This window comes from Psammomys obesus, unplaced genomic scaffold, assembly GCF_907164565.1.
Source record: "Psammomys obesus unplaced genomic scaffold, mPsaObe1.curated_primary_1811, whole genome shotgun sequence".
Lineage (NCBI taxonomy): Eukaryota > Metazoa > Chordata > Mammalia > Rodentia > Muridae > Psammomys > Psammomys obesus.
Genome location: NW_026585895.1, coordinates 17,840,369 through 17,864,283, shown reverse-complemented (window position 1 = coordinate 17,864,283; position 23,915 = coordinate 17,840,369). Strand labels below are relative to the sequence as shown.

At 36.3% G+C, this 23,915-nt stretch overlaps 1 protein-coding gene across 1 annotated transcript in view; it reads right to left on the bottom strand.

Moving 5' to 3' along the window:
- The window catches only part of Scn1a (sodium voltage-gated channel alpha subunit 1), a 145,086-nt gene that overhangs the window by 5,474 nt on the left and 115,697 nt on the right, over window positions 1–23,915 (bottom strand). The window contains exons 18-26 of the mRNA XM_055600183.1: window positions 20,774–20,894; window positions 19,296–19,450; window positions 16,604–16,777; window positions 14,940–15,062; window positions 7,521–7,802; window positions 5,719–5,772; window positions 4,699–4,836; window positions 2,614–2,718; window positions 281–551 (exon numbers count right to left, since the gene is read on the bottom strand). Coding sequence (XP_055456158.1) covers window positions 281–551; window positions 2,614–2,718; window positions 4,699–4,836; window positions 5,719–5,772; window positions 7,521–7,802; window positions 14,940–15,062; window positions 16,604–16,777; window positions 19,296–19,450; window positions 20,774–20,894 — 1,423 coding nt within the window. The remainder of the gene's footprint in view (window positions 1–280; window positions 552–2,613; window positions 2,719–4,698; window positions 4,837–5,718; window positions 5,773–7,520; window positions 7,803–14,939; window positions 15,063–16,603; window positions 16,778–19,295; window positions 19,451–20,773; window positions 20,895–23,915) is intronic.

Here is a 23,915-nt window from a genome sequence, read left to right as displayed (position 1 = left end):
TGAGAAAGAAGAATGTTGTTGCCTCCTCCCTGATGTTCCTGGTTGCCATTGTTGCAGTTTAGTGAGAAGTTGGCAATATCCTGAAATGAAGATTGGACTTGCCCCAAGGAACCCAATGACTGTAACCAGCACGAAGTAGCTAAGAGACTTACACCGCTTTTTCTTACTTACCTTCTTTCTCTATGAACTGGTGTTAGGAAGTTGGAAGGGATTCGGGTGGAGAAGGGAGGCAGAGATATAAGAAATGAAAATAAAATAGTTTTAAAAGGGCCACACTTACCTACAATGGAGAGAATGACAACCACAAAATCGAAAATATTCCATCCAATGGTAAAATAATAATGGCGGAGGGAGATGAGCTTCAGGACACACTCGCCAGTAAATAGCACGATGAATACCAGGTTGATACGTGACAAAATGATAGTCACATAATCACTCTGGTCATCTGTTTCCACCATCATGGTGACCATGTTCAGACAGATCAGGATCATGATGCTGATGTCAAACACTTGTCTGGTTACGAAGTCAAAGACCATCCCTTGAAATTTGTTCTGCAGAGAAACAAAGACACTTTGAGCAATGGAGAAATTTCCTGGTAGACATGGCATGTATGCTAAGTACTTCCAATATTACCTACTCTCTGGTATTGTACATAGTACCTACCCATTGGCCCAACTATTTGTAATAGATGCCTTGTGGTGTATTTTTATACCTAGTTATTTAAATTGTCTTTAAGCATGTGTATTCCTGAGAAGAGCAATCCCTTGCTGAAGGGTTTCTCTCTGTATAGTCTATACAAAAAAACATAGTGAATTTTAACCCATCAAGGTTACAGGAGCGTATGAAACCTGTTAGATTTGGTGTCACCAAACTTTAGCTTCACTGGCTGCAGTACTTTCCAGTTGATCAGATAGACCTTGTGGCAATTTAAAATGTAGCAAAATTAATATTAACATTCCTTTATTCCTAGAGAATTATCAAAGAATCTTGTGACTTCAAGGATACATCTGAAACATTTATATCCCACCTTGGCAAAATTAATTTGTCCCCAGCAAATGGTCTTTGCTGATATTGCCAGATACACAATGATGAGTTTCTACAGGGATAATCAGACTAGAAGATATTTCTTGTTACGTTATGACAAAGTGAACACATGAACTTTCCTACCCATTTTTGGTTCTGATCTCTAGTCAGCTGCTTGAGCTGGGCCTTGGTTTTGCATGCCTTTAATCCTAGCACTTGGGAGGCTGAAGCAAGTGGATCTCTGAGTTCAAGGCCAACTTGGTCTACAGAGTGAGTCTATAGCCAGGGATATGTACAGAAACGCTGTCTCAAAAAACCAAAACCAAACCAAACCAACCTAGCAAACAAACAAACAAAATGCTTGGCTAACATAATAGAAATATTTACTAAGATTCTCTTCTCTGATTAAATTTTGGAAACACTTTAAGCTTAAAGATCACTGCCGTAAAAAACACCATGATAAGATAAGCTTCTTTTTTACTGTTTGTAGAATTCATCCTAGAAATATGAGGATGGCTATTTGTTATCACAAAATGTAATCACTCTTACAGCAGTAATTTCTGGGTTTAGAGCCATAAATAAATATATTAGTTTCTGGAAGTCTTACCTCTTCTAAAATGCTTTGTATTTCTACTAATTAAACAATAAGTACAAATGGATGTGGTATTCCATTGAACATTTTGTCTACCTCTTTTATTTTAAATTTAAATTTTTATTTTTATATTAATTTCAGATTTGTATCCCAATTTAGCTCCCTCCCTCATCCCTTCCCAATCCCACCTTCCTTCCCTCCCTCCTTCATCTCCTCCCATGCCTCTCTCCAAATCCACTGATAGGGGAGGTCCTCCTCCCCTCCCTGGCATATCAGGTCTCATCAGGACTGTCTGCATTGTCTTCCTCTGTGGCCTGGTAAGGTTGCTCCACCATCAGAGGCAGGTGATCAAAGAGCCAGCCACTGAGTTCAGTCAGAGACAGTCCCTGTTCCCATTAGGAAACCCACTTGGAGACTGAGCTGCCATGGGCTACATCTGTGAAGGGGTTCTAGGTTGTTTCCATGCATGGTCCTTGGTTGGAGTATCAGTCTCAGAAAAGACCCCTATGCCCAGATTATTTTGTTCTGTTGCTCTCCTTGTGGAGTTCCTATCTCCACCAGGTCTTTCTAGCTCTCCCTTCTTTCATAAGAATCCCTGTACTGGGCCCAAAATTTGCCTATGAGTCTACCTCTTTATCTCTGGAAGAAAGCCAAATGGATGCTAACCCCACCCAATACTTCTGCCTTTCTTAACATTGTACAGCAGCTACTGCAAAGACACAACTATTGTGAGGACCACATTTTGCTATGTATTTTGTTTTCTAGTTGTATAGTTTTAGGTCATTTGAAGACAAATTTTCATTTCCTGTATATTCTTATTCTTTTTGATATTTAAAGAAAACTATTAGAAAGATATAGAATAAAGATACCCAAAAAGTGCATAGGTTTTGTGTGTGTGTCCCTGTGTATGCATGCTGAAAATGATAGTTGATTTTCCATGTGTAACAAAATTCATTTAAGGTTGTTGCTTTATATGATTTTTGTTTGATATTCCTTACTCCAGGTCGAGGGATGGGCTTTTGTGGCTTTTTTGATCCTAACTTCTTCATGGCATTATAATATTTCTTCTGTTCTTCTGTCATAAAAATGTCTTGACCTCCAAAGTATAGAAAAGAAAAATTAAAACTGGTTAAAATTGTGTCCATTCCTACATATGTTCTCTATATTATAACAACAGATTTCAAGAAATTAACATGATTATTCCTGTGATTTTTTAATTTAAAAAGTTAAAAGTTCATTGTAGTCATATTTAATTTTTAAGATAAATCAAAATTACTGTTATTATTATTTTGAGAAAAAGAAGCCCAGAAACTCTTAAGTGGTTACTTAAGACCATATACATGAGTAGTGAAACTTGGCTCATTAGAGCACTGAATATTTGGTTCTTTTCATTAAGCAAGTTACCTTTCTGAGTGCAAGTTATGTTTCTGAGTGCAATCCATTGATCTTTCTATTCAGATGTAGAAAAGAATTGAATACCACACACACACACACACACACACACACACACACACACACATAGATACACTAGCACACGTGCACACACATGTACTGTATTTGAAGGACAAATACATATATTTAAGTTGCCTATAAAATGTTTCCTTAAGTGGGTCAGGGAAGGGACTGAAAAAAAAAAAACCTGGAGAATGTAGAAGAGTGAACATCAGAATAACGACAGTTGTGAGACACGACAGGAGGCAGAGAATTAAACATCAGCTGATAAATGCAAATGGAGCAGGGGATACTGTTAATAATAAGCATTTATCAGTATTAAGGATGATGCTTTGTAGTATAAAAACCCTCAGCATCAATATGTAAATATACTGAACAAATACTACAAAGTCATGGGACACAAAGAAACACAATGGGCTGTGAACAGTTAAACCACATTCATCTCTATTAGCCATGAAATGCACAAAAATTAAAGTTAAGTTGTGTTTCCATCTCACAAATGGCAAATATTAAAAACCAAAGAGAACCAGGTCATGCTCAGACACTCCTTTCAGTTGACTGTTGGTATGAGTGTCAAAGCTCAGATCCCAGCACCCGTGTTCGTGTGGGCATGGCAACATGTGTTCATGATCACGGTGCTGGGGATGCAGACACAGGCGAATCCAGTGCTCTCACTGGACAGCCATCTATCTGAACTGAAGAGCTGCAGGTTCCATGACCCTGTCTTAAAAATTATGGTGGGTAGTGATTGAGGAAGATAACATGTCTACCACTGGCCTTTACATGACACTTGCACACACCCACACACATACATACAATACATTACACAAACAGACACACACACACACACACACACACACACAGCTGTACATGCAAATAGAATATTTCAGGGTCAGACAGAGTGATATGTGCCTATAGTCTCAGCATTTTTGAGACTGATGCAAGATTGCTACTGGTTTTAGGTCATTTAGGGCTATATCGTGAGGCCAGGCCAGCTTGAGTTGTAAAGTGAGGCTGTCTGAGAAGAAGAACACAAATGAGACCTAGTTCAAAAAGGAGCATTCTCATGGAAACAGTTGGAGCAGAAAAACATGAAACGTGGGCCATGCTTACTACGGCTTGATAATGTGCTTTTTTAAAAATACACATATATGGTTGGAATAGTCAAACATGCCTTATAAATGGTAACAGATAAAATAAAGTTTTCTCAAATTAAAACTAAAAATGATTGCTTTTAATTAAGTAACTAGAAAAAAAAGAAGTAGAAATTATAAAAGTGATGGAAAAGGGTAGTAAAGAAGTATATACACCGAATCCAATTTTGAATTTTTGATGGATATTTATTGATTGTGTGTACTTATGGGATTTAGTGTGGTATTTTAGTACACACAAATGTACAGTGTTCTTTAATCAGACCCAACCTCTCTTTCTTCATCTTCCCACATGCTTTTCCAGCCTCTAAAGATCTTTCAGCTGCAAATACCTTGTAAGGGTGAGTAAGGAGTTGTTAAGGATAAAACATTGGGGAACAGTCCGTAAGTTATTTGGTTCCTGAATTCAAGATCTCACCCTGAATTCAAATTCAAATTGCTCTTTTTCCTTATGTTAGGAAATATTTTAAAAATACTTATCTTCTTCTTTTGCTGGTTGAAATTGTCTATGATGACACCAATAAACAGGTTCAGGGTGAAGAAGGACCCAAAGATGATGAAGATGACAAAGTAAAGGTACATGTACAAGCTCTCCTCATACTTAGGTTGTAGTTCAACCTGCCAAGGAGAGCATTTTGTTTACTGCCAGAGCGGGCTTAAGTGTTGAGAGCACATTGGCGGCTCTTTACAAGAGTGGAGGATTGTATTCTTAGTAACAAGTCAGTAGATTTGATTCCCGTATAAATAGCCTCAATAAAAACAAAAAACAATAAAACAAAAACCGCTGAAATTAGGCAAACTGTATGCTACACAGTGAAATGACACAATCCTAGAGGTGACCAAGATGTGTGGAAGAGGATCAGGAGGATTTCACAATTATCTTTGGCCGCAAAGTGAGCTAAAAAAAAGTAAAACAAGAACAAGGAAAAAAAATAACAAAAAAAAACCCCACTAAATTTTACAGTTTGGAGTTAATCTTAGAGAAAGCCTGAGATTTTAGGTACATCGGGAGTCCAGAAAAAGTGTGGAATCCAATAACGTAGAAGTGGTAACAGCATTGATACAGGCTCCAGCAAATGCATGGATGTTCTTCATATAAAGGATGGATTTGAAAAAGATTGACATATATCTAAGATTTCTAGGCCAGTATCTCTAGCTTTCCAGGCTTCCCAGTATGGAGGATGCCTACATGTTTCACATATTGATGACAGTCAAATACTTTTTCTATTTGCTCTTGTACAACAAATACAAAAAACACGTAGGAGAATATCTGTTGGCTATTAAATGAATGGTTTGAAATTGCTTTTCTTTTCTTTGACTTCAGGTTTTGGTTGGACTCAATACAATCTCTCTGATCAACATTGCTGTCCTTAAGTACAAGGTCGACATACTTATTACCTGATTTTTTTTTTTTTCAGCTAAAATAGAGTCAATTTAACTTGGCTAATTTTGGCACCTGATCAATATTTCCGGAAGGTGTAAGACACAAAGAATACTCACATTTCTGGAATCAACCGCTGCATACATGATATCCATCCATCCCTTAAATGTGGCCTATTGGAAAGGACATGCATGTGTTACTTTGGATTAAAATTCAAAACTGATACCTACTAAATATTCCTACTGTACACATTTAAGAAAGTATCTGAAAGTCATTTCAAAACAAATCTTCCATGAAGGTAGAACAAAGAGTTTAAATGAAGATAGAAAGTAAACAAAATGGCTATTCAGTGTATCTTACTTTACAACCAGCTCTAAAGTAATCCTCAAATTTAACATGCTATGGTAATTTGGTAGAGTCCTACGAATGTAAGGGGACTTGGTAATATCTACAGCAATGACAAATTAGGTGTGATTATGTTCTGCAGAAATCTTGTCTTTCAGGTGATCAAACTGACAACACTTAAGGTTTTTCTTTACCGTCGATCAACCATATTGAAGCTATCCTTTGAAGAAAATTTCAGAAATAACCCTACATTCACTTTCTGTGTTGTAATCCTAGAAGAGAATGAGTTAATATAAATAATAAAAATGTGGAAAAAAAGGACTGACATCTGTCATTCACACATTGAAGAGGGAGGGATCTCTCCTGTAATGTCTTGCAGTCATTTGCTATGTATCTTAGAACACAAACTTGGAGGCCAGGGGACCTGAAAAGCATGCTCCTTAGTCAATGAGGAAGCCAGGCATGATTTTGGTGATACATCTTTGTTTATACCTCACTGACTCTTGTCGAATGATGGATGAAGTGGCGGTGTGATGGGAGACTAATGCATCTTAGTCAGGAAACAGAAACACTGTTCATATCAAGGAGGAAGATGCAGCATGTGTCAGTGGCTTACGTCAGTTACTGAACCTGTATCACCCACTTCAGTCAGGAACAAAAGGGCGATTTGAACCATTGCTGTGGATGACCCACAAACAGGAGCTTCTGTGAGTCTAGTATGAAATGGCACTTTAGGATCTGCTTACTGGGTAGAGGCACATGTTTAAGGGCTGTGTGCAGAAAATCCCTTCTCCACTTTCTAAACATTTAGCATTTCAGAGGATCAATTAAAATGTCCAACTTTTATTTCCTTGGCTTTATAAATAGAGTGATGCATTTTGGAGATATGTATCACTGCAATTATCAGCTAGGGTTAGGGTGAATGGCAAGGGAAAGGTAGTGAAATCTAGTGAAATACTTAAGAAATCGTTCTTGCTGCATTAAAAATCATTACATTAAGCTATAGACATTCAGAGTGGAATACAGATTATGGGAGAAAGGAAGATTCCAAGAAAAAGATGAGGTAAATTTATAAAATAATCATAAGGACGTCTGTGAAAACTGCATGAATTTGGGAACAATATAGGCTTATTTGCTTAGTCTGGTTGAGTAATTGAAGACTTATTCTACTAAACAAAGTAAATTTCTCCCCTGAATACATGCGCGCATGTGCATTGTGGAACGACACTCTCTCTCTGCAAAAAACAAGCATTCAATTGAAATAGGAAAAAAAAAAAATACCAGTGACCTTATTTAAGTATTAACAAACTTTTTTATAAGTGACACAAACTTGAAAAAAAAAAAAAAAACAAGAGAAAAAGAAAGTAAGACCTTTAGAAAAAATTCAAATGCCTGACTTCTGTTGACTGTCTGTTCATGTAAGAATGTTTCTGTTCATCTGGGCTCACAAATTTGTACTTAACAAATAACTCCAAAAGATATGACAAAGTTTCTTCTTAACCAAATAACACCTGTAACAATCACTTCATTATCATTCCAAGCAATAAAATTTTCAGAGAAAATAGTGTTCACTTACAACTTGCAGCAAAGAGAGATACCCAAATCCTACATTATCAAAGTTTACTTTCACATTTCTCCATCGGGCTGTCTCATTGCTTTCTATTAGCTTTAGGCAATCAGAATGATTATTCACTTCGGTGATCTCAAACATGTCACCAGTTGTGGTGTTAATACAGTGGTAGAATTTGCCAGCAAACAAATTTACGCCCATGATGCTGAAAATTAGCCAGAATATAAGACAAACCAGAAGCACATTCATGATAGATGGAATTGCTCCTAACAGGGCATTCACAACCACCTAATACACAAATGGAGAGAAAGAAAAGTCAGAGTTCTTATTGATTAAAAGCAGAAAGACATTCCCCTAAGAATCTTTGATTTTTATTTATTTATTTTTCTATCAAGATTGCTTACCCTATTTGTGTAAGAGCAAAGCAAAAAAAAAATCTTAAAATAAAACTCATTCTTTTCAAATATTATGCTTAAGAAAATAAATATAGGCAATACACAAAGGAATGGAGAAAAATAAGAAGTTTAATATAAGAAAAAAATTAAAGAAAAAGGAAAATCAGAGGAATTAGCTACTGGATGAAAACAGATATGTAATTTATTAGAAAAAGAAAAGAGACATAGGAACTCCTAGGCAGATTAGCTCATTAAAAAAAAAAAAAAAAAGTATGTCAAAGAATAGAACTAAAACATTTGGGCATGAATTGATTTGACCAATATACTTCAAAATAAATTAAAATTCAGATGTATAAATATAAAACTATTTTAAACACCTAATATATTTTTGGCCTTAATTATCCATGCATCGCTATAACTAATAATAGTTTTTGCAGAAGAAGCAAGACAATTTAGCATCATGTATTTCAGTAGATCATCACATCGTTTATTTCAAGCTCCAGTCATGTCAGTTGTTTCATTTACTGAGTTTAATCCAATAAACTTACTTTAAATGAAACACTAGAGAGATCATTTTCTTGGGAAAATAAGAAAAGGACGGATGCCATTTGTGCTTGTCAGCTCTGACGTGATTATGTAAAGTCCTGCCCTAAAGTATTATCTCCTTTTTTTTTTTACGAAAAAGTTATTTGCCTCCCTCTTATTCTTAATTCAGGACTACAGATTAAAAATGTGACATACTGTAGCCCTGGTGTTCTTCTCCATAGCTCTCCACTGAGCTGCACATAAGTAGCTAACAGCACGTTAGTAGGGAGGTAAAGGCTGGCCCTAATATGCTCTTAAGTGGCAGATGTGTCTCAGACTTGAACATGAATGTCTGAGGCTAATTCCATTCATGCGGGAACACCTGCCACTCTTGTCAGTCTGATTCAGAATATATTTTATTTGCTTTTGACTACAGTATAATTTTAGAATAAACTTTTTGCCTGTCTGACAGAAGTATAAGAGCCAACTCCTTGTACACCTGAGCCCTGTTTGAACTCTGTCAGAGACAATATCCAAGGTGGGCTGTAAAATACTGTGTTAAGTGGGCAAAAGGAAATAATGAAACCAGTAATAATAAAGATGAGGCATGAACATGAAAGGCTTAATTCAGATCAAGCTATCCAGGCAGAAGCAGAAGATAGGTCTATGTGGAAACTGATAGATTGCAACTGTCTCCCTCTATAGCTACCTAAAATAGTTACCTCGTAAGACTTCCTGTATCTGTTTTTTTAAAGTTATCTTCAATTTTTAAACTATTTATAGCAAATGGATTTAAAAATCCTTTTGTATATAATTTTAAATGTACCCATAAAGTTATATTTTATTGAATTCGTGATATGAACACTGCAATTGAGTAATCGCTTCTTTTCTTCTGAATACTTCATCTCCCTTCTGCACTGAGGTGCTATGTCTGCCGAGAACAGAGTCCACACTAAAGTCTGAGCTTTGGCCTTTAACAGTCATGGCACTGAACATTTTAACACCAGTCTGGAGGTCTTATGTTGCTTTCTTCAAACCTTTCCACCTTGGCCATTTGTCCACCTTCCGGATCTCCTTCTTGCTTCTGCATTCAGTTACCTTAGGGGTTACATTATTGCCAGATTTTTCTCTTCCCTTCTTTAAGTATAGATAGAAAGAATTTATCTACCCCAAGTCCCATTTTAAAATTTCTTTTGTGGATCTCAAGCCATTAGTAAACATTTTCCCCTCTTTGCTATTTGCATCACTTGACAGTTCCCCTTTCTGCTTCTCTAACTGGTTCCCTAACTTCCCCCTCTATGAGCACCAAGTGCTACTGTGTTTGCCTGAGATTTGAGACTCAGGCAACTCACTGATCTGTATTTGCCTGTGAAATAATCTCCCTTCTCTGGGCTTTAGCATACATAAACATGCCTTTGAGACTAACTCTCAGTTCAGCCTCCTTAGCAAAGATGAGTGTTTTCTCCTCTGAATTTTGGGAGTTACAACTTTAGTTTAGTGCAGGAGTTTCATTTGGAAAATGAGACAAATGAAGTTAAAACAAGTTAGGTTCAGAGAGTGGACCAGAATCAGCATCTCATACTCTTTCCTGCTCACCCTGTGGATTTATTCAAGCGTTTCAACCACTTATGGGTTTCTCTGACTGCTCCTATATCACTGGTAGATTTTGATGCTGTAATGTGTATGTATTGAGTGACTATGTATGTCTATAAGTGACAACATACATGGGTGCACGTGAGCATGCACATACGTGGAGGCATAATATAACAGATGCGAAAGATTTCCTCAGAAACGAGGTCTGGCTTTGAGTTAAAATTCATCCTCATTATTTGTGATGATGTCAAATATTATAAGAATGCAGTTCAGGAGAACATGTACAGATTTGCCATAAATCTGGGCCAATGAGACACTTCAGTTTACAAGAAACTTTGTATTGAAAAACATTTGGCATTGCATTGGAAAATTTGCCACTCAAAATCCTCTTAAAGTTGTGATTTAATTAACGTACAGAACAAAAGATTACAAAAGGATTGCCTTTCCCAAGAGCCCAACTATCCCTTGGTTCTTCAGAAAGGGAGTTGTATTAATTCTTTGCAGTCTCTAGGGAGAGTCAGTAATTGGCTCCCATGTGAGGATGCACTGGGAAGAGAGGTTCTAAGTAAATTGGAAAGAACAAATTGATGTTACAAAGTACATAAAAAGATGTCTAAGAAAGAAGCGTACTTAATGGGTTGATAGTAGAGGTTGTGTCTTTTAACAACATTAAAAAAAAAAAAATCTCCCAGTAGTTTTTCTGTGTTGTAGCACACACAACCAGCTCTTAGAGTCTATTCCTTCTTTAAGGTTCATACTTCTGATTAAATCAATGAAAAATGAGGTGAGAAACATAAAAAAATGCTAATTGATATTAGTAATTTCAATGCATTAGAAACCATCATAATTAAGTGGAGACGTTTTGATTTTTTTCAAGTCAATATTAATCATGGGTTCTATAGGTTTTCTAAGAAATACAGAAAAATTATGTGAATATGAAAGTAAAAATAGGAAAGTAGATATCATGAGTTTTGAATATGAAAAGCAAAAAGGTTTTAAAAAAATACTGACACGTAAATCTTATTAAGATGAAATATTAAGATGAATATTTCTGATAGATGAATGTTTCAATTATCAGAACAAGTTTTTCTTCTTCCAAATAATAAAAATTTTTCTTCTTACATAAGACTCCAAAAGTTTAAGAGGAAACAAAAATGCAGATTTGTTTTTATTTTGGGGATCACCGTCATGTCTTCTAAGATTCTGAGAAGTTAATTGGTGTGGCTTACAAGGAGTTGGTGTATACACTGATTTCTTACTTCTCAAGATATTTTGTTTCTACATAAATACTCTATTCTATATAGTTCAATGAAGTTGATTTTTCACATTTCTTGGTTTTCTAACTTAAAACATTGTTTTCATTCCACTGTTTCACAGGTTATCTTGCCTTGCTACCTCTTGCAAATAACACATTTTTATGCAATAAAAAAAATGAGAATGATCATAATCAGTAACAACCCTATGATACCTGATATGTTGCAAGTTAGTCTCTGCTCACATACATCAACAATCAACTGATGGAATGTAGCTGGTCTGTTGAGGGGCCCGAGCAGTGTATTCAAAAGCAAGGGATAGCTGTCTCAGTCACTACCATCAGCTTGACAAATTAAAACGTTTTCATAATCACCCTACACCGGGGTCCCCCACCCTCACCAATCAAGTAATTTCCCCATAAATGGACAATGAAGTATACAGTAGCTAAATCATATTCAGTGAAAATAAAGATATGTACTACTGGGGTTAAAATCCACAGAAGGTAAGTCCAGAAAGATCTTTCTTTCTTTCTTTTTTTTTTTTTCTTTCTCCCAAAAGAAATTTAAGCTCATTGAAAGCAGTGAATTTGGTAGTAAATACTGTATTGTCTCTACTGTGGTGCAATCATACCCTTCCCATTCCCTCCCTCATCCCACTACACATAAGTCACAGTGCAAGGATTAAAGGTAGCAAAAGGGGTAATACAGTACCCATAATAAAGGGCTGAGGGGAGGAACCATCGCTCCACCCCATCCAAGTTGGAGCAAGATTATCCTATATAAAATAGAAATATATAGTTTATTATTAGTTAGAGAGAGCTGATATGACAGTACATTTGGTTTTACTCTTTGTCTATGATGCTCACTGTCTCCCTAGCAATTAAAACTTGAGTTCTTTTGAAAAGGTATTTACTATTTCCCAGATTAGGAAATTAAAAACACTAATTTAAATACAAGTTTTATTTGACCCTAGGTATTCACGACATCAGTTCATTCAGTTCAATTTCACAAGTTGAAAAATTTGGACTGGAAATTTGAAATACAATAAATGTTCATAAGCTGTCAGCCAAAAATGTGCATAAAACATGCAAAACACAAATTGCAACGTGATGATAACTCATTTAGTACCTTCTAACTCCTTCTCAGGCACTATGCAGCATGCGTTACTCAGTAGTGTCGCATAAAAGCACATGCTTTGAAAGAGTGACAGAAAACCCAAAACAAAATGGCTGCCTGGTTTACGCTGTGACACAGCTAATGCGAGTCTATGCTGCCAAGGAGAGTAAAATGAGAGTTTCTGAAGACAGTCTACTCTCATTACAATCATCATCACGTCCAACCTCACCGTCATTCCCAATTACAGTTTTACAAAGTAGAAGGATTCTCATACTAGAAATTAAAATATATATACAGATGATCAACAAAAGGTTATTTTTGACTTTACAATGCCAAACTGATGGTGAGGTGTTGTCATGGCTGCACGGTATTGATGGCCTCACTGTGAGCCAAGGTGTTATATTCAGAAATCAACTCCGTGGCATCGATACAGAATTTTTGTTTCTATGACTCTAGTTTTTTTTTTAAAGCATTATTAATAATAATGGAGAAAGTTATTTCTATAAGAAAGTAAAATAGTCCCATTTGTTTTTGAAAGTAAGTGTTACATATAAAAATAAATGACTGTGGATTTAATAATTTCCTGAAAGGTCAAATTTGAAATGCTTTCTAACAACCTTACATGTTTAGTATTATTTAGAGTTGGAGAGCCTTTTGAAATGTGGAGTTTAATTAGGCTACCATATTTTGATATAAAATGTATGAAAATGATGTTTTCTTTGACAGCTGAAATTGCTATTCTGAAATAAAAGTGCTCTTTTAATTGGGAAAAAACCCTTAAATTTTGCATAATCTGGAGCATATTCGTGATGTATTTTTAATACAGATGTGAATACCTGTGTGAGAAATCAAAACTTCTTTGTGCTTACTAATGAAGATAAGTTTTCATATGTGTTAGAGAAATTAGAAATGACTATTAAGTTTCTTAAAGTACAGTATAATGCTAGGCCATAGAGGAAGAGGATTCAGACAGTCCTGATGGGACCTGATAGATTAGGATAAGGTAGAAGAGGAGGAGGACCTCCCCTATCAGGGGACTAGGGGAGGGACATAAGGGAGGAAGAGAGAGGGTGGAACCAAGAGGAGATGAGGGGCTACAACCAGGATACAAAGTGAATAAACTGTAAAAAAGAAAATTACAAAAAGTACCCTAGTAATGGGAACAAGGACTGTCTCTGACATGAACTCAGCGGCAGGCTCTTTGATCACCATCTCCTTAGAGGGGAGCAGCCTTACCCGGCCACAGAGGAAGACAATGAGACCTGGGTCAGAGGGAAGGGGAGAAGGACCTCCCCTATCAGTGGACTGGAGGAGGGCATGGGAAGAGAAATGAGAGGAAAGGCGGGATGGGAGGGCATGAGGGAGGAGTTGGTATACAAAGTGAATAAATTATAATAATTAATCAATCAGTTAATTAAAAAATAATAATCAGAAAAAAATTTTAAAAAGTATTGTATAACAAGATTTATAGAAGTTTTTTTTTAATTTGCAAGGGAAGATATGCTATATGCCCTCTAATCTACATGCTGCAGAGAGAACCTGTAGTTACGTGGTTTATAAGTGTAAGTGAACCCAAGAGACTAACAGGACAACGCTTACTCTTTAGTTTATACATTTTATCAGCTTTGTTTAGAAAACATAAATTTTGGATCTTACAAATGAGAATCAATTTCTACACTATGCATTTTATATAAATGATTGTTTTATGCTTTAAAATAATCATAATAACAATAAGCCAATAAATGAAAAATCCGAACCTTTGATGAATTATGGAGAGGGAGTTATGTTTTGCTCAAGAGGGAAACAAATTTTGTGTAACTGAGAAATGAGAGTTATGTTAAGGTTCTTTAGTGAGTCATCTATGGAATAAAAAAATACATGTTCTATTTCTTTATTCTTAAGGGCTTTATTTTATTGTCCTAAGATGTGTAGGTATATATAATATTTAAATTAGTGTCTTACTTATTCATTAAGATTAATTCAATTACAGTTGAGGCCGTGTTAGGTATAATTCAGTCAGTGGTTAAAGTCTGTCCTTGAATATATTCAAATAATGAAAATTTTGGCATTCTAAAGACAAAACATTCAACACCTTTTCATTTCTTTTTCCTTTGTACTCATACACATTTGTGATTCGCATTGTTTTCCATAAGATTCCTTAAGTACAGATGGGTCATCAGAGGAGAACGACATGACACAAAATCATCTTTAGGCAATTATTGCATAACTCCATTTAGTTCTCTAAGAGAGTATCTGCCTTTTTAAAAAAAAATGTATTAGGGATTATAAGGAAACTCCCAGGATCGATTATAAAATAAGATCATTTTAATTAGCAAAGCAGGTAAATGATAGAAATCATTTTCAGAGAGGCCTGTTTTCTCTTGCATATCACCAAGATGTAAATATGCAACAGAGAAAAGGTTAAAGTAGCAGTTTTGCAAAGGGCTGCCATTCCTTTTGCATGCAGGTATTTTTTTGTTAGTTAAATTGAATTCAGTCTATCTTTGGCACTAGACAACGCTCCAGAGTTTTCATTTTCTTACCCTCATCCCTTCAAATCGTGACAAGGCTCTTAGGGGTCTCAGAGCTCTGAGTGTCCTTAGGGATTTGATGGCCCCGAGTTCAGAGTAACCCAAGGCATTTGCTGTTAAACTGACCAATGATACCTGCGCAATGAAAATAAAAATAAATGAATGAGACTGTTTTCGTTCAGTACGCAGTTATCAGCTTATATAACAGATAGCAAGACTGGGGTCTAATGACGTATTGCTGTATGCAGAGATCAGCGCCTCATTCAACCCTCATCAGAGACCCTCCTTTTTGCAGTAGTTGGGGTTAACACAGAGACCCACAATGTTGAGTGAGAGGTCTTGGAACACTCAGCCAAAAAACGGGGCGTCTTCATTACCCCCACTCCCGGGCTTAGAGAGCTTTGTGGATGAGGAGGATAAAAGAGTTTAAGGGCCACAGGTGACGAATGACTTCAAGGAAATAGTGTCTTCCCGATACAGCAAGGCACATGTGAACTCACTGAGATGGTGACAGCATGCACAAGACCTTCAGAAAATTTAAACCAGACTAAGTCCCAGCAGGGAGGAGCAGGCAGGAGCAGAAAGTCCTTCCTGCCTACTCTAATCAAGAAGCTATTTCTACTGATACTACTGGGAGAAAGAAAATCAGTTGTTTGTTTGTTTGTTTCAATGGATTGACATTGGCTATATGAACCACACTCCAGGGCAGTACTCAAGACCAACACAAAATGGACTAAGGTTTTATTGTTTTTGTTGTTTGTGTGCTTTTTTGTTAAAGTTTGGTGGGTTTTTGTTTTGTTTTTGTTTCTTTTTTACTTTTATAATCTTCTTTTTTCTTTTTTTTCTTGTTTTTTTTTTTTTTTTTAAAACTGAAGTTGTCAGGAATATTAAAAGCAAAGACTTTGCAAAATACCAAACCCTAAACCAAACTATGAGTGATGAAAACATGAGCTAATTTCTAATGATTATTTTTTTTCTATATACTGTAAAAGTGACATTTCTTTCAGGCTTCTTTTGAGTCACTTGATTCATTTTGACCTCACTGAGTGGTCTTGCTGCTTGTTTTAAGTAGATAAAATATTGAGTATTAACTAAAATTTTCTATAAGGATATTTGGTATATCAAGGACTTTCTGTAAATCTCATTTATGTAAACGAAAATTTCCTCCCTGTCATAAAGTAAGCAAATCTTTCCTTACCCTCTGCAATCTTATTTGTAATGTAGTTAAAAATCTCTGTATAAAACCTTCCAGTAGACAACAAAGGTTTAAAAAATTACAGTCGTACTCACTGTTCCTCCTGTTTATCGATTTTCTTTACTATTGGGAAAGAGAACCAATCAATGAATGGGTGGAGATTCAAACTAGAGTCTTTGTGGTTCATAATATGTCACATAACACCAAACCCTTTAAATCCCCTTTTCCATCACTTACTTTATATATTACAATATGATTTTTTTTAAAAAATGTTCTTTCTAACAGACTTTATCTCCCTTTTAACTTAGTCAATAAATTAGTCCAGAACTTGCAAGTTCAATGCTATCATTCTGTGAGAAAGTTTAGGGCTGGGCAAGCCTATCCTGTCATCACAACAGTGGCCAGAGTATTGCCATTTTAGAATTAGGACACAAACAAGACAAATCAATCAAACAAAAGACACACTATGAAAGATACATACATCAACAATTAAAAAGTCTAGCCAACACCAGGCATTGGTGAAATATGTTTGATAGCCGTAGGCTACCCATTTGAGAAGCATCTCCAGGATGAAGATGTAAGTGAAGACCTTGTCAGCATACTCCAGCATGGTTTTGATGGTCTTTCGCTGATCAATGTATATATCTTCAAAGGCCTAAAAAGAAAACATTATACATTTTAGCTTTCAAATGACACTGTAGTCTTAAAGGTAGGTTTTTCTGATTATATGTGCACATGGTGTTTCCGAAAGACAGGCGAGCAGAGACATGGTGTTATTATTGTTCTGTTACATTCTGGGTCTTTTCCTTATAAACCAGAGGGAAAGCTATACTTTACTAAAACCAGAGAGGGGTTTTCATGACTCCACTATTCCTAAAGTGAAATTAGAATTTCCTAGCCAGTTGGCTGGTCCAGGAAATATTTCTTAATGTCATTTTGCATGACAGCCATTGTGTTTCCTTTCTTTTGTTTGCTCTGGGTGTCACTCAGTGGCTAGAGTAGTTGACTAAGACATGTGAGACCAGGTGTTTGACCTTCCACACTATGAGAAGAAAAAATCAACTTGTCTCATTATTGCTTATGTTCTTTTTCTATAGAAAAAAGATTAAATAAATAATTGTTTTTATAAAGCAGAAATTATGGTTTATCAACACACTGTCCAATTTTATTAGTTAGCTGCCTTTTTGTTGTTTTGTTGAAAATCTGTCTCTGTCTCTCTCTCTTGTTTCAAGATATAGGGTTACTGTGTATAACAGCACTGGCTGTCCTCCTTTCTAGATCAGTCGGGCATTTAACTCACAGAAATCCTACTACTTCTTTCTCCTGAGTGCTGGGATTAAAAGTGTGAACACTTTGCCTGTCAAACTGATTGCTGGATGTTTTGTTTATTTGATTGTTTCCAGACAAGGTTTCTCTGTGTAGCTCTAGCTCTCCTGGAACTCATTCTGTAGATCAGGCTAGCCTCAAACTCAGAGATCTGCCTGCCTCTGCTTTCCAAGTGCTGGGATTAAGGATGTGTGCCATCATGCCTGGCTGATAATTTACTTTGTGGCAGAGATGGTGTGACATTATTTAATAGGAATGTGACCTTACTTTTGAGTTAGATTTAACTATGTGTTGTTCTAATATAAACATCAGCTGGTTCTTTGCTTCTGCTACATATTTCTTTTATGAGGAAAGGTATTTTTTGTCTAACGTGATATGTAGAAGACATTTATTCCATTAAGAGTTTTACAGGAAAATATATACTTGATTTCAAAACTTGTAATTGTGTTTCAATCAGGTAAGTACTTTGTGTTTATTTATTTATGAATGTATACATTCTATCATTTATCTAAATCTATCTCTGTATATATCACCTTTGTATTTATGTAACTATATATCTATTTAACATCTGTCTATCCTCTTTCTATCAAACATCTTATGGCATAAATACGTCTTTATATCTAAAATTCTAAAATGCTATCAATATAGTTGCACATATGTACATGATTTTTATCTAAATTTAAATAGATTCTGATGCAATGAACACCTTCCTGTAAAGAAAATCCAGCCCTTACACAATCACTCAGGCACAGTACTCTCTGTTTATTGTTACCAATGTCCATTGCTCCTGAGTAGCCTGAGAATAGTGAATCCACCTGGAGTCCCGACACCACAGAGTAAACTACTGCAGAGTAAACTAACCTGGGCCCATAGGGGCTCACAGAGACTGAGCCACTAACCAAAGAGCATGCATGGGTTGGAACTAGGGCCCCTACACATATGTAGCAGATGTGCAGCTTGGTCATCATTTCGGTCCTCTAACAGTGGGAGTAGGGGCTGTCTCCAATTCTGTTGCCTGCCTTGGGATCCCTTCCCCCTAGCTGGGCTGCCTTGTCAGGCTTCAGTGGGAGAGTATGTGCTTAGTCCTTTGACTTGATGTTGCAGGGTGGACTTGTACCCATGGGGAGCCTCATCTCCTCAGAGAAGAAGAGGAGAGTGGAGGAGGGGAGCATAAGGGTAGGACTGGGAGAAGAGGGAGTGGGCTTTGATCAGGCTGGAAGAGTTGGACAAGTTTGTGATGCCCATGAAGATCCCTCAGCAAATATCTCATGACCTGGTCATAGCCATGTGGGGTACAGACGCAAGGCACCTAAAAGCACTACGTTTTGTTTGCCATGGTTTTGTATTTCATGTTGATCTTAATACTCACTTGGGTAGACATTACTGTCTAATAAAGAGTGATCAGATGTTCAAGGTGATTCTCAAGCTCAGGGTAACTGATGATTATGGTCAAGTTTTAACTTCTTAAAAAATAAGTGCGCAATAGAATGGCTTAAACTACAGGTTCCCACCACTGTACATTGTTGCCTGATTTCTCTTAGGAAAGCAGATGCACAAAACTGTGCACTGACCAAGTTTCTTATCACTGTAGCTGATGATGTAAGACATAATATAAAAAGACCTCCCACAAGAAATACTGAGTAAGCATGTGAGACAAGAAAGAGGAAAAATAATCACCATTTAGGGAATGAAAAAGAATAAGACACTCCTCTCTCAATTATTTTTTTTTCAGTCTACACACTTTTTTTCTGTTGTTGTTTGTATATTTTTAAAGCTTGACCCCAGTCACTGGGGTGAGGAGATGTTCAAAGGCGCTACTGAAGTTCTTTGCGTTAATGTGCACTCACCAGGGCGCCGCTACTCAGGAGAATCATGAACACAATGAAGGTCTCAAACCAGTTGTGCTCAACTATCCGGAAGCATGTTCTGCGCAGGTTCCACCACTGTTTTCCTCTTCCTTCTTCCACACTTATTTGACAGCACTTGAATCTCTGTACACAGCCTGCAAGCATAAGGTTCCAACAGGAATAAAAAAAAAAATAGCTCTGCCACCTCCACCGCACGTCTGGTCAAGCCAAAGTTCATCCTCCCACTGCTGGTGCTATCCCTAATTTGCTGCCATCACACTATAGGCTTAAAGTAACAAGTATATGTCTGTGAGCAGTCACTATCCATAGGAACCATGCAGCAGCTTCATGTTTTGCCTTTTCTTTTACACAATGTTGCCTTCAAAGAAAATACTTTATAAATTACAAGTAGATGCAAGTGGTTTGGCTTAACTATGTGAATTTACTGGATTATGCTGAAGCTACTTTAGAAGAGAACTTCAAAATGAAATTAATGACTGGAGAGAAATGTTCCCTCTTAAGGAGTGTGTAGAGTAGCATCAGCACATGTGTATTTTTGTGGTGCTCCGGAAAGGGTATACTTGGTTCTCTAATTTAGCTGAGCTCACCAGCAGGTGATTTGCATGTTCCTGCTTTGTGGTGTCTTTGACTTCCTCTCATTGCTTTAATTTACTGAAGCACACAGGTGGAAGAAGACTAAAGGGGGATGAATGTGAAAGGTACTACATATGTTCTCGTGCTTACACACTTGACATTAAATTTTTAAAGAAAAGAGATAAGCACAGGAACCCTGCCCTGAGGCAAACAAAAAAGAAAGAAAAGAAGATGGATGTCAGAAGAAAATAGAGAGAAAGAAAAAAAAGGTAAGATCAGAAGAAAGGATTGCAGGAAAGAGTGAAGGAATGGAGAAATAAAGGAAAAGGAAGGAAAGTTGCCAACACCCAAAGAGGAACGTTTTTCATAAGCAAATTGCCAGGTGAATTAAATGGGTATTCTTGTTAGAGCTGGTCAGCCACACAAGAGACATCTCAATGAAGTATGAAGGTAGTTTAGAGAAAAGTTTACACTGATGATGTGCATAGTTTCTATAAGGGACAAAAGGAGACTGATGACATTTTAAGCCTCTAAAGAAAAGAGCAACAAATAGACAATTGCCACCACAACTCACATTACCAAACTCAAGTCGCAAAGGCATGAAACCATAATAAACACTAAATATGTCAGCTAGGTCTCTCACATCTGCTTGTAACAATCATGATATTTGATGAAATGAAACTATTTTTCTACGGACTCATAATATTTGCTACAGCATGGAAGGAAACAATCAGAGCGCAGTACGGGATTTCAGATTCTTGAAACACTAGAAATGGGCCTATCGCCAAGGTTTACTGTATTTAATCAACCCACTGTGCGTGGTCATCAGCTGAAAAGCCTCTACTCTGCAGGTACAGTGAGAGCAAGGACCCCCTCATCTTTACCTTCAGTGAAGCAGGCTTCAGGCTCAAGGGTTTCTTCAGGTTCCATGACAGGTTGTTCCTCTGCAGGTGCTCCAATGTCCACCGTGCTCCCTTCTGAGGAGCTGCTGCTTTCATTGAGTTTCTGTGCATAAAATGACAGAGAAAGCAAATTCCTTTAATTTAATTCCCTGATGAGTGGCATACCAACAAGGGATTGTCAGCACGAATTTATTTTGTATTTTTCTTGAGGCAACGTAATCTGTAAATTTAGAGTAAAACAGAGATTCAGAAGAAGGAATGGTAAAACCTTCGTGTTGATTCATTTTGTCAAAAATTTTGCATCCAATAAGATTTCTGTGTTGTGTTGGGATTTTACAGATGACCATCAGCATCATGTAGTGAGGAAACCTCTACCCTATGGACTGGAGAAAGGGGAGGATGTAATGATTTGTAGGAGTATGGAGGAGAGAGAAAAGGAATGAAACTAAGAGAATGTCTACCTTAAAAGAAAATAGCAGTCATTAAGTTATTTTGCCTTTAAACATTTACATATATTTCTTTAACACTGTCTTACTTCTGAGCAAATGTGACCTGTTGCTTTCATTTATATTTATAATATTCATTGTTAGGTAGATCAGAAGATCAAAATAATTTCTTACAAAAGTATTCATATTTTTATATTCCATATGCCCTTTGGAGAAAAGATGACAAAAATACATCAATAAACAAATAAACTTAGACTATTGATTAAATAGCCTCAATTATTGGAAAATATTTTAGAACCTAAAGTGTTTCAGAGACAGATCAATAAAAGCATGGGAAAGTCAGTTTTCTCCTCAACAAGTAACGTTCATACTAATATCCCATGTGAAGCTAATTAAATAGAAACAGCATTACTCAGAGTTTGGCAATAGTGACCAGAAACATGGTTCTCTCTTTGGCTTCTCAGGAGACAAAGGTGTTACAAGCAGCAGAAAATAACAACTTATTCCAAGATAGAAGTTAGTTCTGAGTATTCTTTGTAAAGACGGCATGTTGGTCTTCAAATTTGGGTAAGAGTAATTAATACATTTGATGACTTAGCCAAGTAAGGTGCACTAAAAACCAAGAAAGTGTTAGACACTTAGAGTTTATTGGCAATGAAAGCATCCATGACCCTATTTGGTACTTAAAATAGAGTATGATATTTTCCATGTATACCCTAAAAAACTCACACTACCTACCCATTCAACACCTATTTTTAAATAACAAACTTTAAGCATCATGCTAAGGCTATTAATTAGAAAGATGGCTTCTACATCTGCTCTATATCCAGGTGGTTGCCTACCCTACCTTTTAAATACCTTGTGATTTAGAAAATCAAAAGTCTTGTGATCTGCGCTGATATGACCGATCAGTTGTAGTTTTGAGTGTCCATTTTGAAGATTACCTCTGATGCTATACACACCGAAAACTATCTTTAACTTACCAATAATTATGATGTTAGCCTGTTTTCCACATTCGGCATCTGCAACTGGCAGTGTTCAACACAGGGCGAGACACCAGGTAGAGTTCTAACTCTACATTTGAGCTGTATCTGCTTTGAATGACCTCATCTTTGATGCTACCTCTTCTGGTTTCAAAACTTACCCAAGGATAAATCATGCATGTGTTCATGTAAGAAATGAAGGGATTCATTAGACAGTGGGCTTGAGTTACAATGGCCATCATTCACCAGGACGTGGCCTTCTGAAGACCCCTATGTCACATCCTCAACATAACTGGAATTTATCATTGGCTGTAACGTGATAGTTACAGGCTGAGATTTGCCGCTTCAGTAAGTCATGTCGTACCAATGGCTTTTATTGGCATTGTCATTGTAGTAAGAATTATTCCTTATGCACAGTATTTCATCAACATCCAGCATTCGTCACTTAAGAAAATGAAAGCATTTGATGCAAGATGCGTTGTCTTCATGTATGGATAAGTGAATTGGCTTGAGAAGTTAAGAGTCTTACTAATATGCATTATTTACTAGAAATCCTATCTTCACCTTTGGAAAAAAATGATTTGTGGGCAGTGATACAGATGAAACTTGATTAATATAGCAAATTTCACTTGCTGAACATATAACCATGATCTGCTAGATCTCTAAATATATTTTAGCCTTTATCGAGAATCACACTATCAGATAACTAAATACAACCTCTTCCTTAGTGGTTTCATTTTTTTTCAGTGCCAAGCGAATCACAGTTGTCAAGCAGTTTTTGTTCTCAAATGATCCTCATAAGTGAGATATTCTCTATGTAAAAGTTGCTCCATCAAATTATAAGGTGAATGATATAATTAAAATTTACTTTTACTACGTTTGTCCAGTTATTTTGTGTATGCATGCGTGAGTGTTTATGTATATATGTTTGTGTGTGTGTTTGTGAACAAGTGCTTGTGTGTCATAGCACACAGAAGGAAGTGAGAAGACAACTTGGTGGAGTTGTTTCTTTCTACTTTCTGGGTCCCAGTTATTAAGTTCATATATTCAGGCATGGTGGCAAGTGCCGTTACTCCCAGAAGCATCTCACTGTCTCATGACTGGTATTATTTCCTTGCACCATTGATGCCATGGTATAATAATGGCATGTTTAGTAACATACTGAGAATAGCTAATTTTACCTCTTGCCAACCATAACATCTTTTTTACGAGGACACTGTTTTTACTGTTACCTGATTTTTTAGTCTGCCTTAACAGAAAAACAAAAACTAAAGTATTTATTTGATGAAACTAAAGTACTATTTTTCTTGTCCTAAGAAAAGACTTATCTGAGAAATGCCTAGACTGAAAACTGCAAGAAAGCAAAAGACATTAAATTAACATATCTTTCAAAATATTATTTTGTGTAGCAGGCAAATCAATACCAACTTCAATAATATTCATTTATAATTATATTTTGTATTTTTGACTTTTTAATATACATAATGGTTTCCTTCTTATAAAGTCCTTTTAAAGAATATACACAGCATGATAGTTTTTTTTTATTTTTACGTTGGCATTCTAATTCATAAAGATAATCTGAGCTTTACATTATTTCTATTTGTACTTTATTCTTTGGAGTTATTAAAACAATTCTTTGTAATGAGAATATAACAGGAAAGTAAGACAAAAAAAACCATGAAAACAAGATAAACA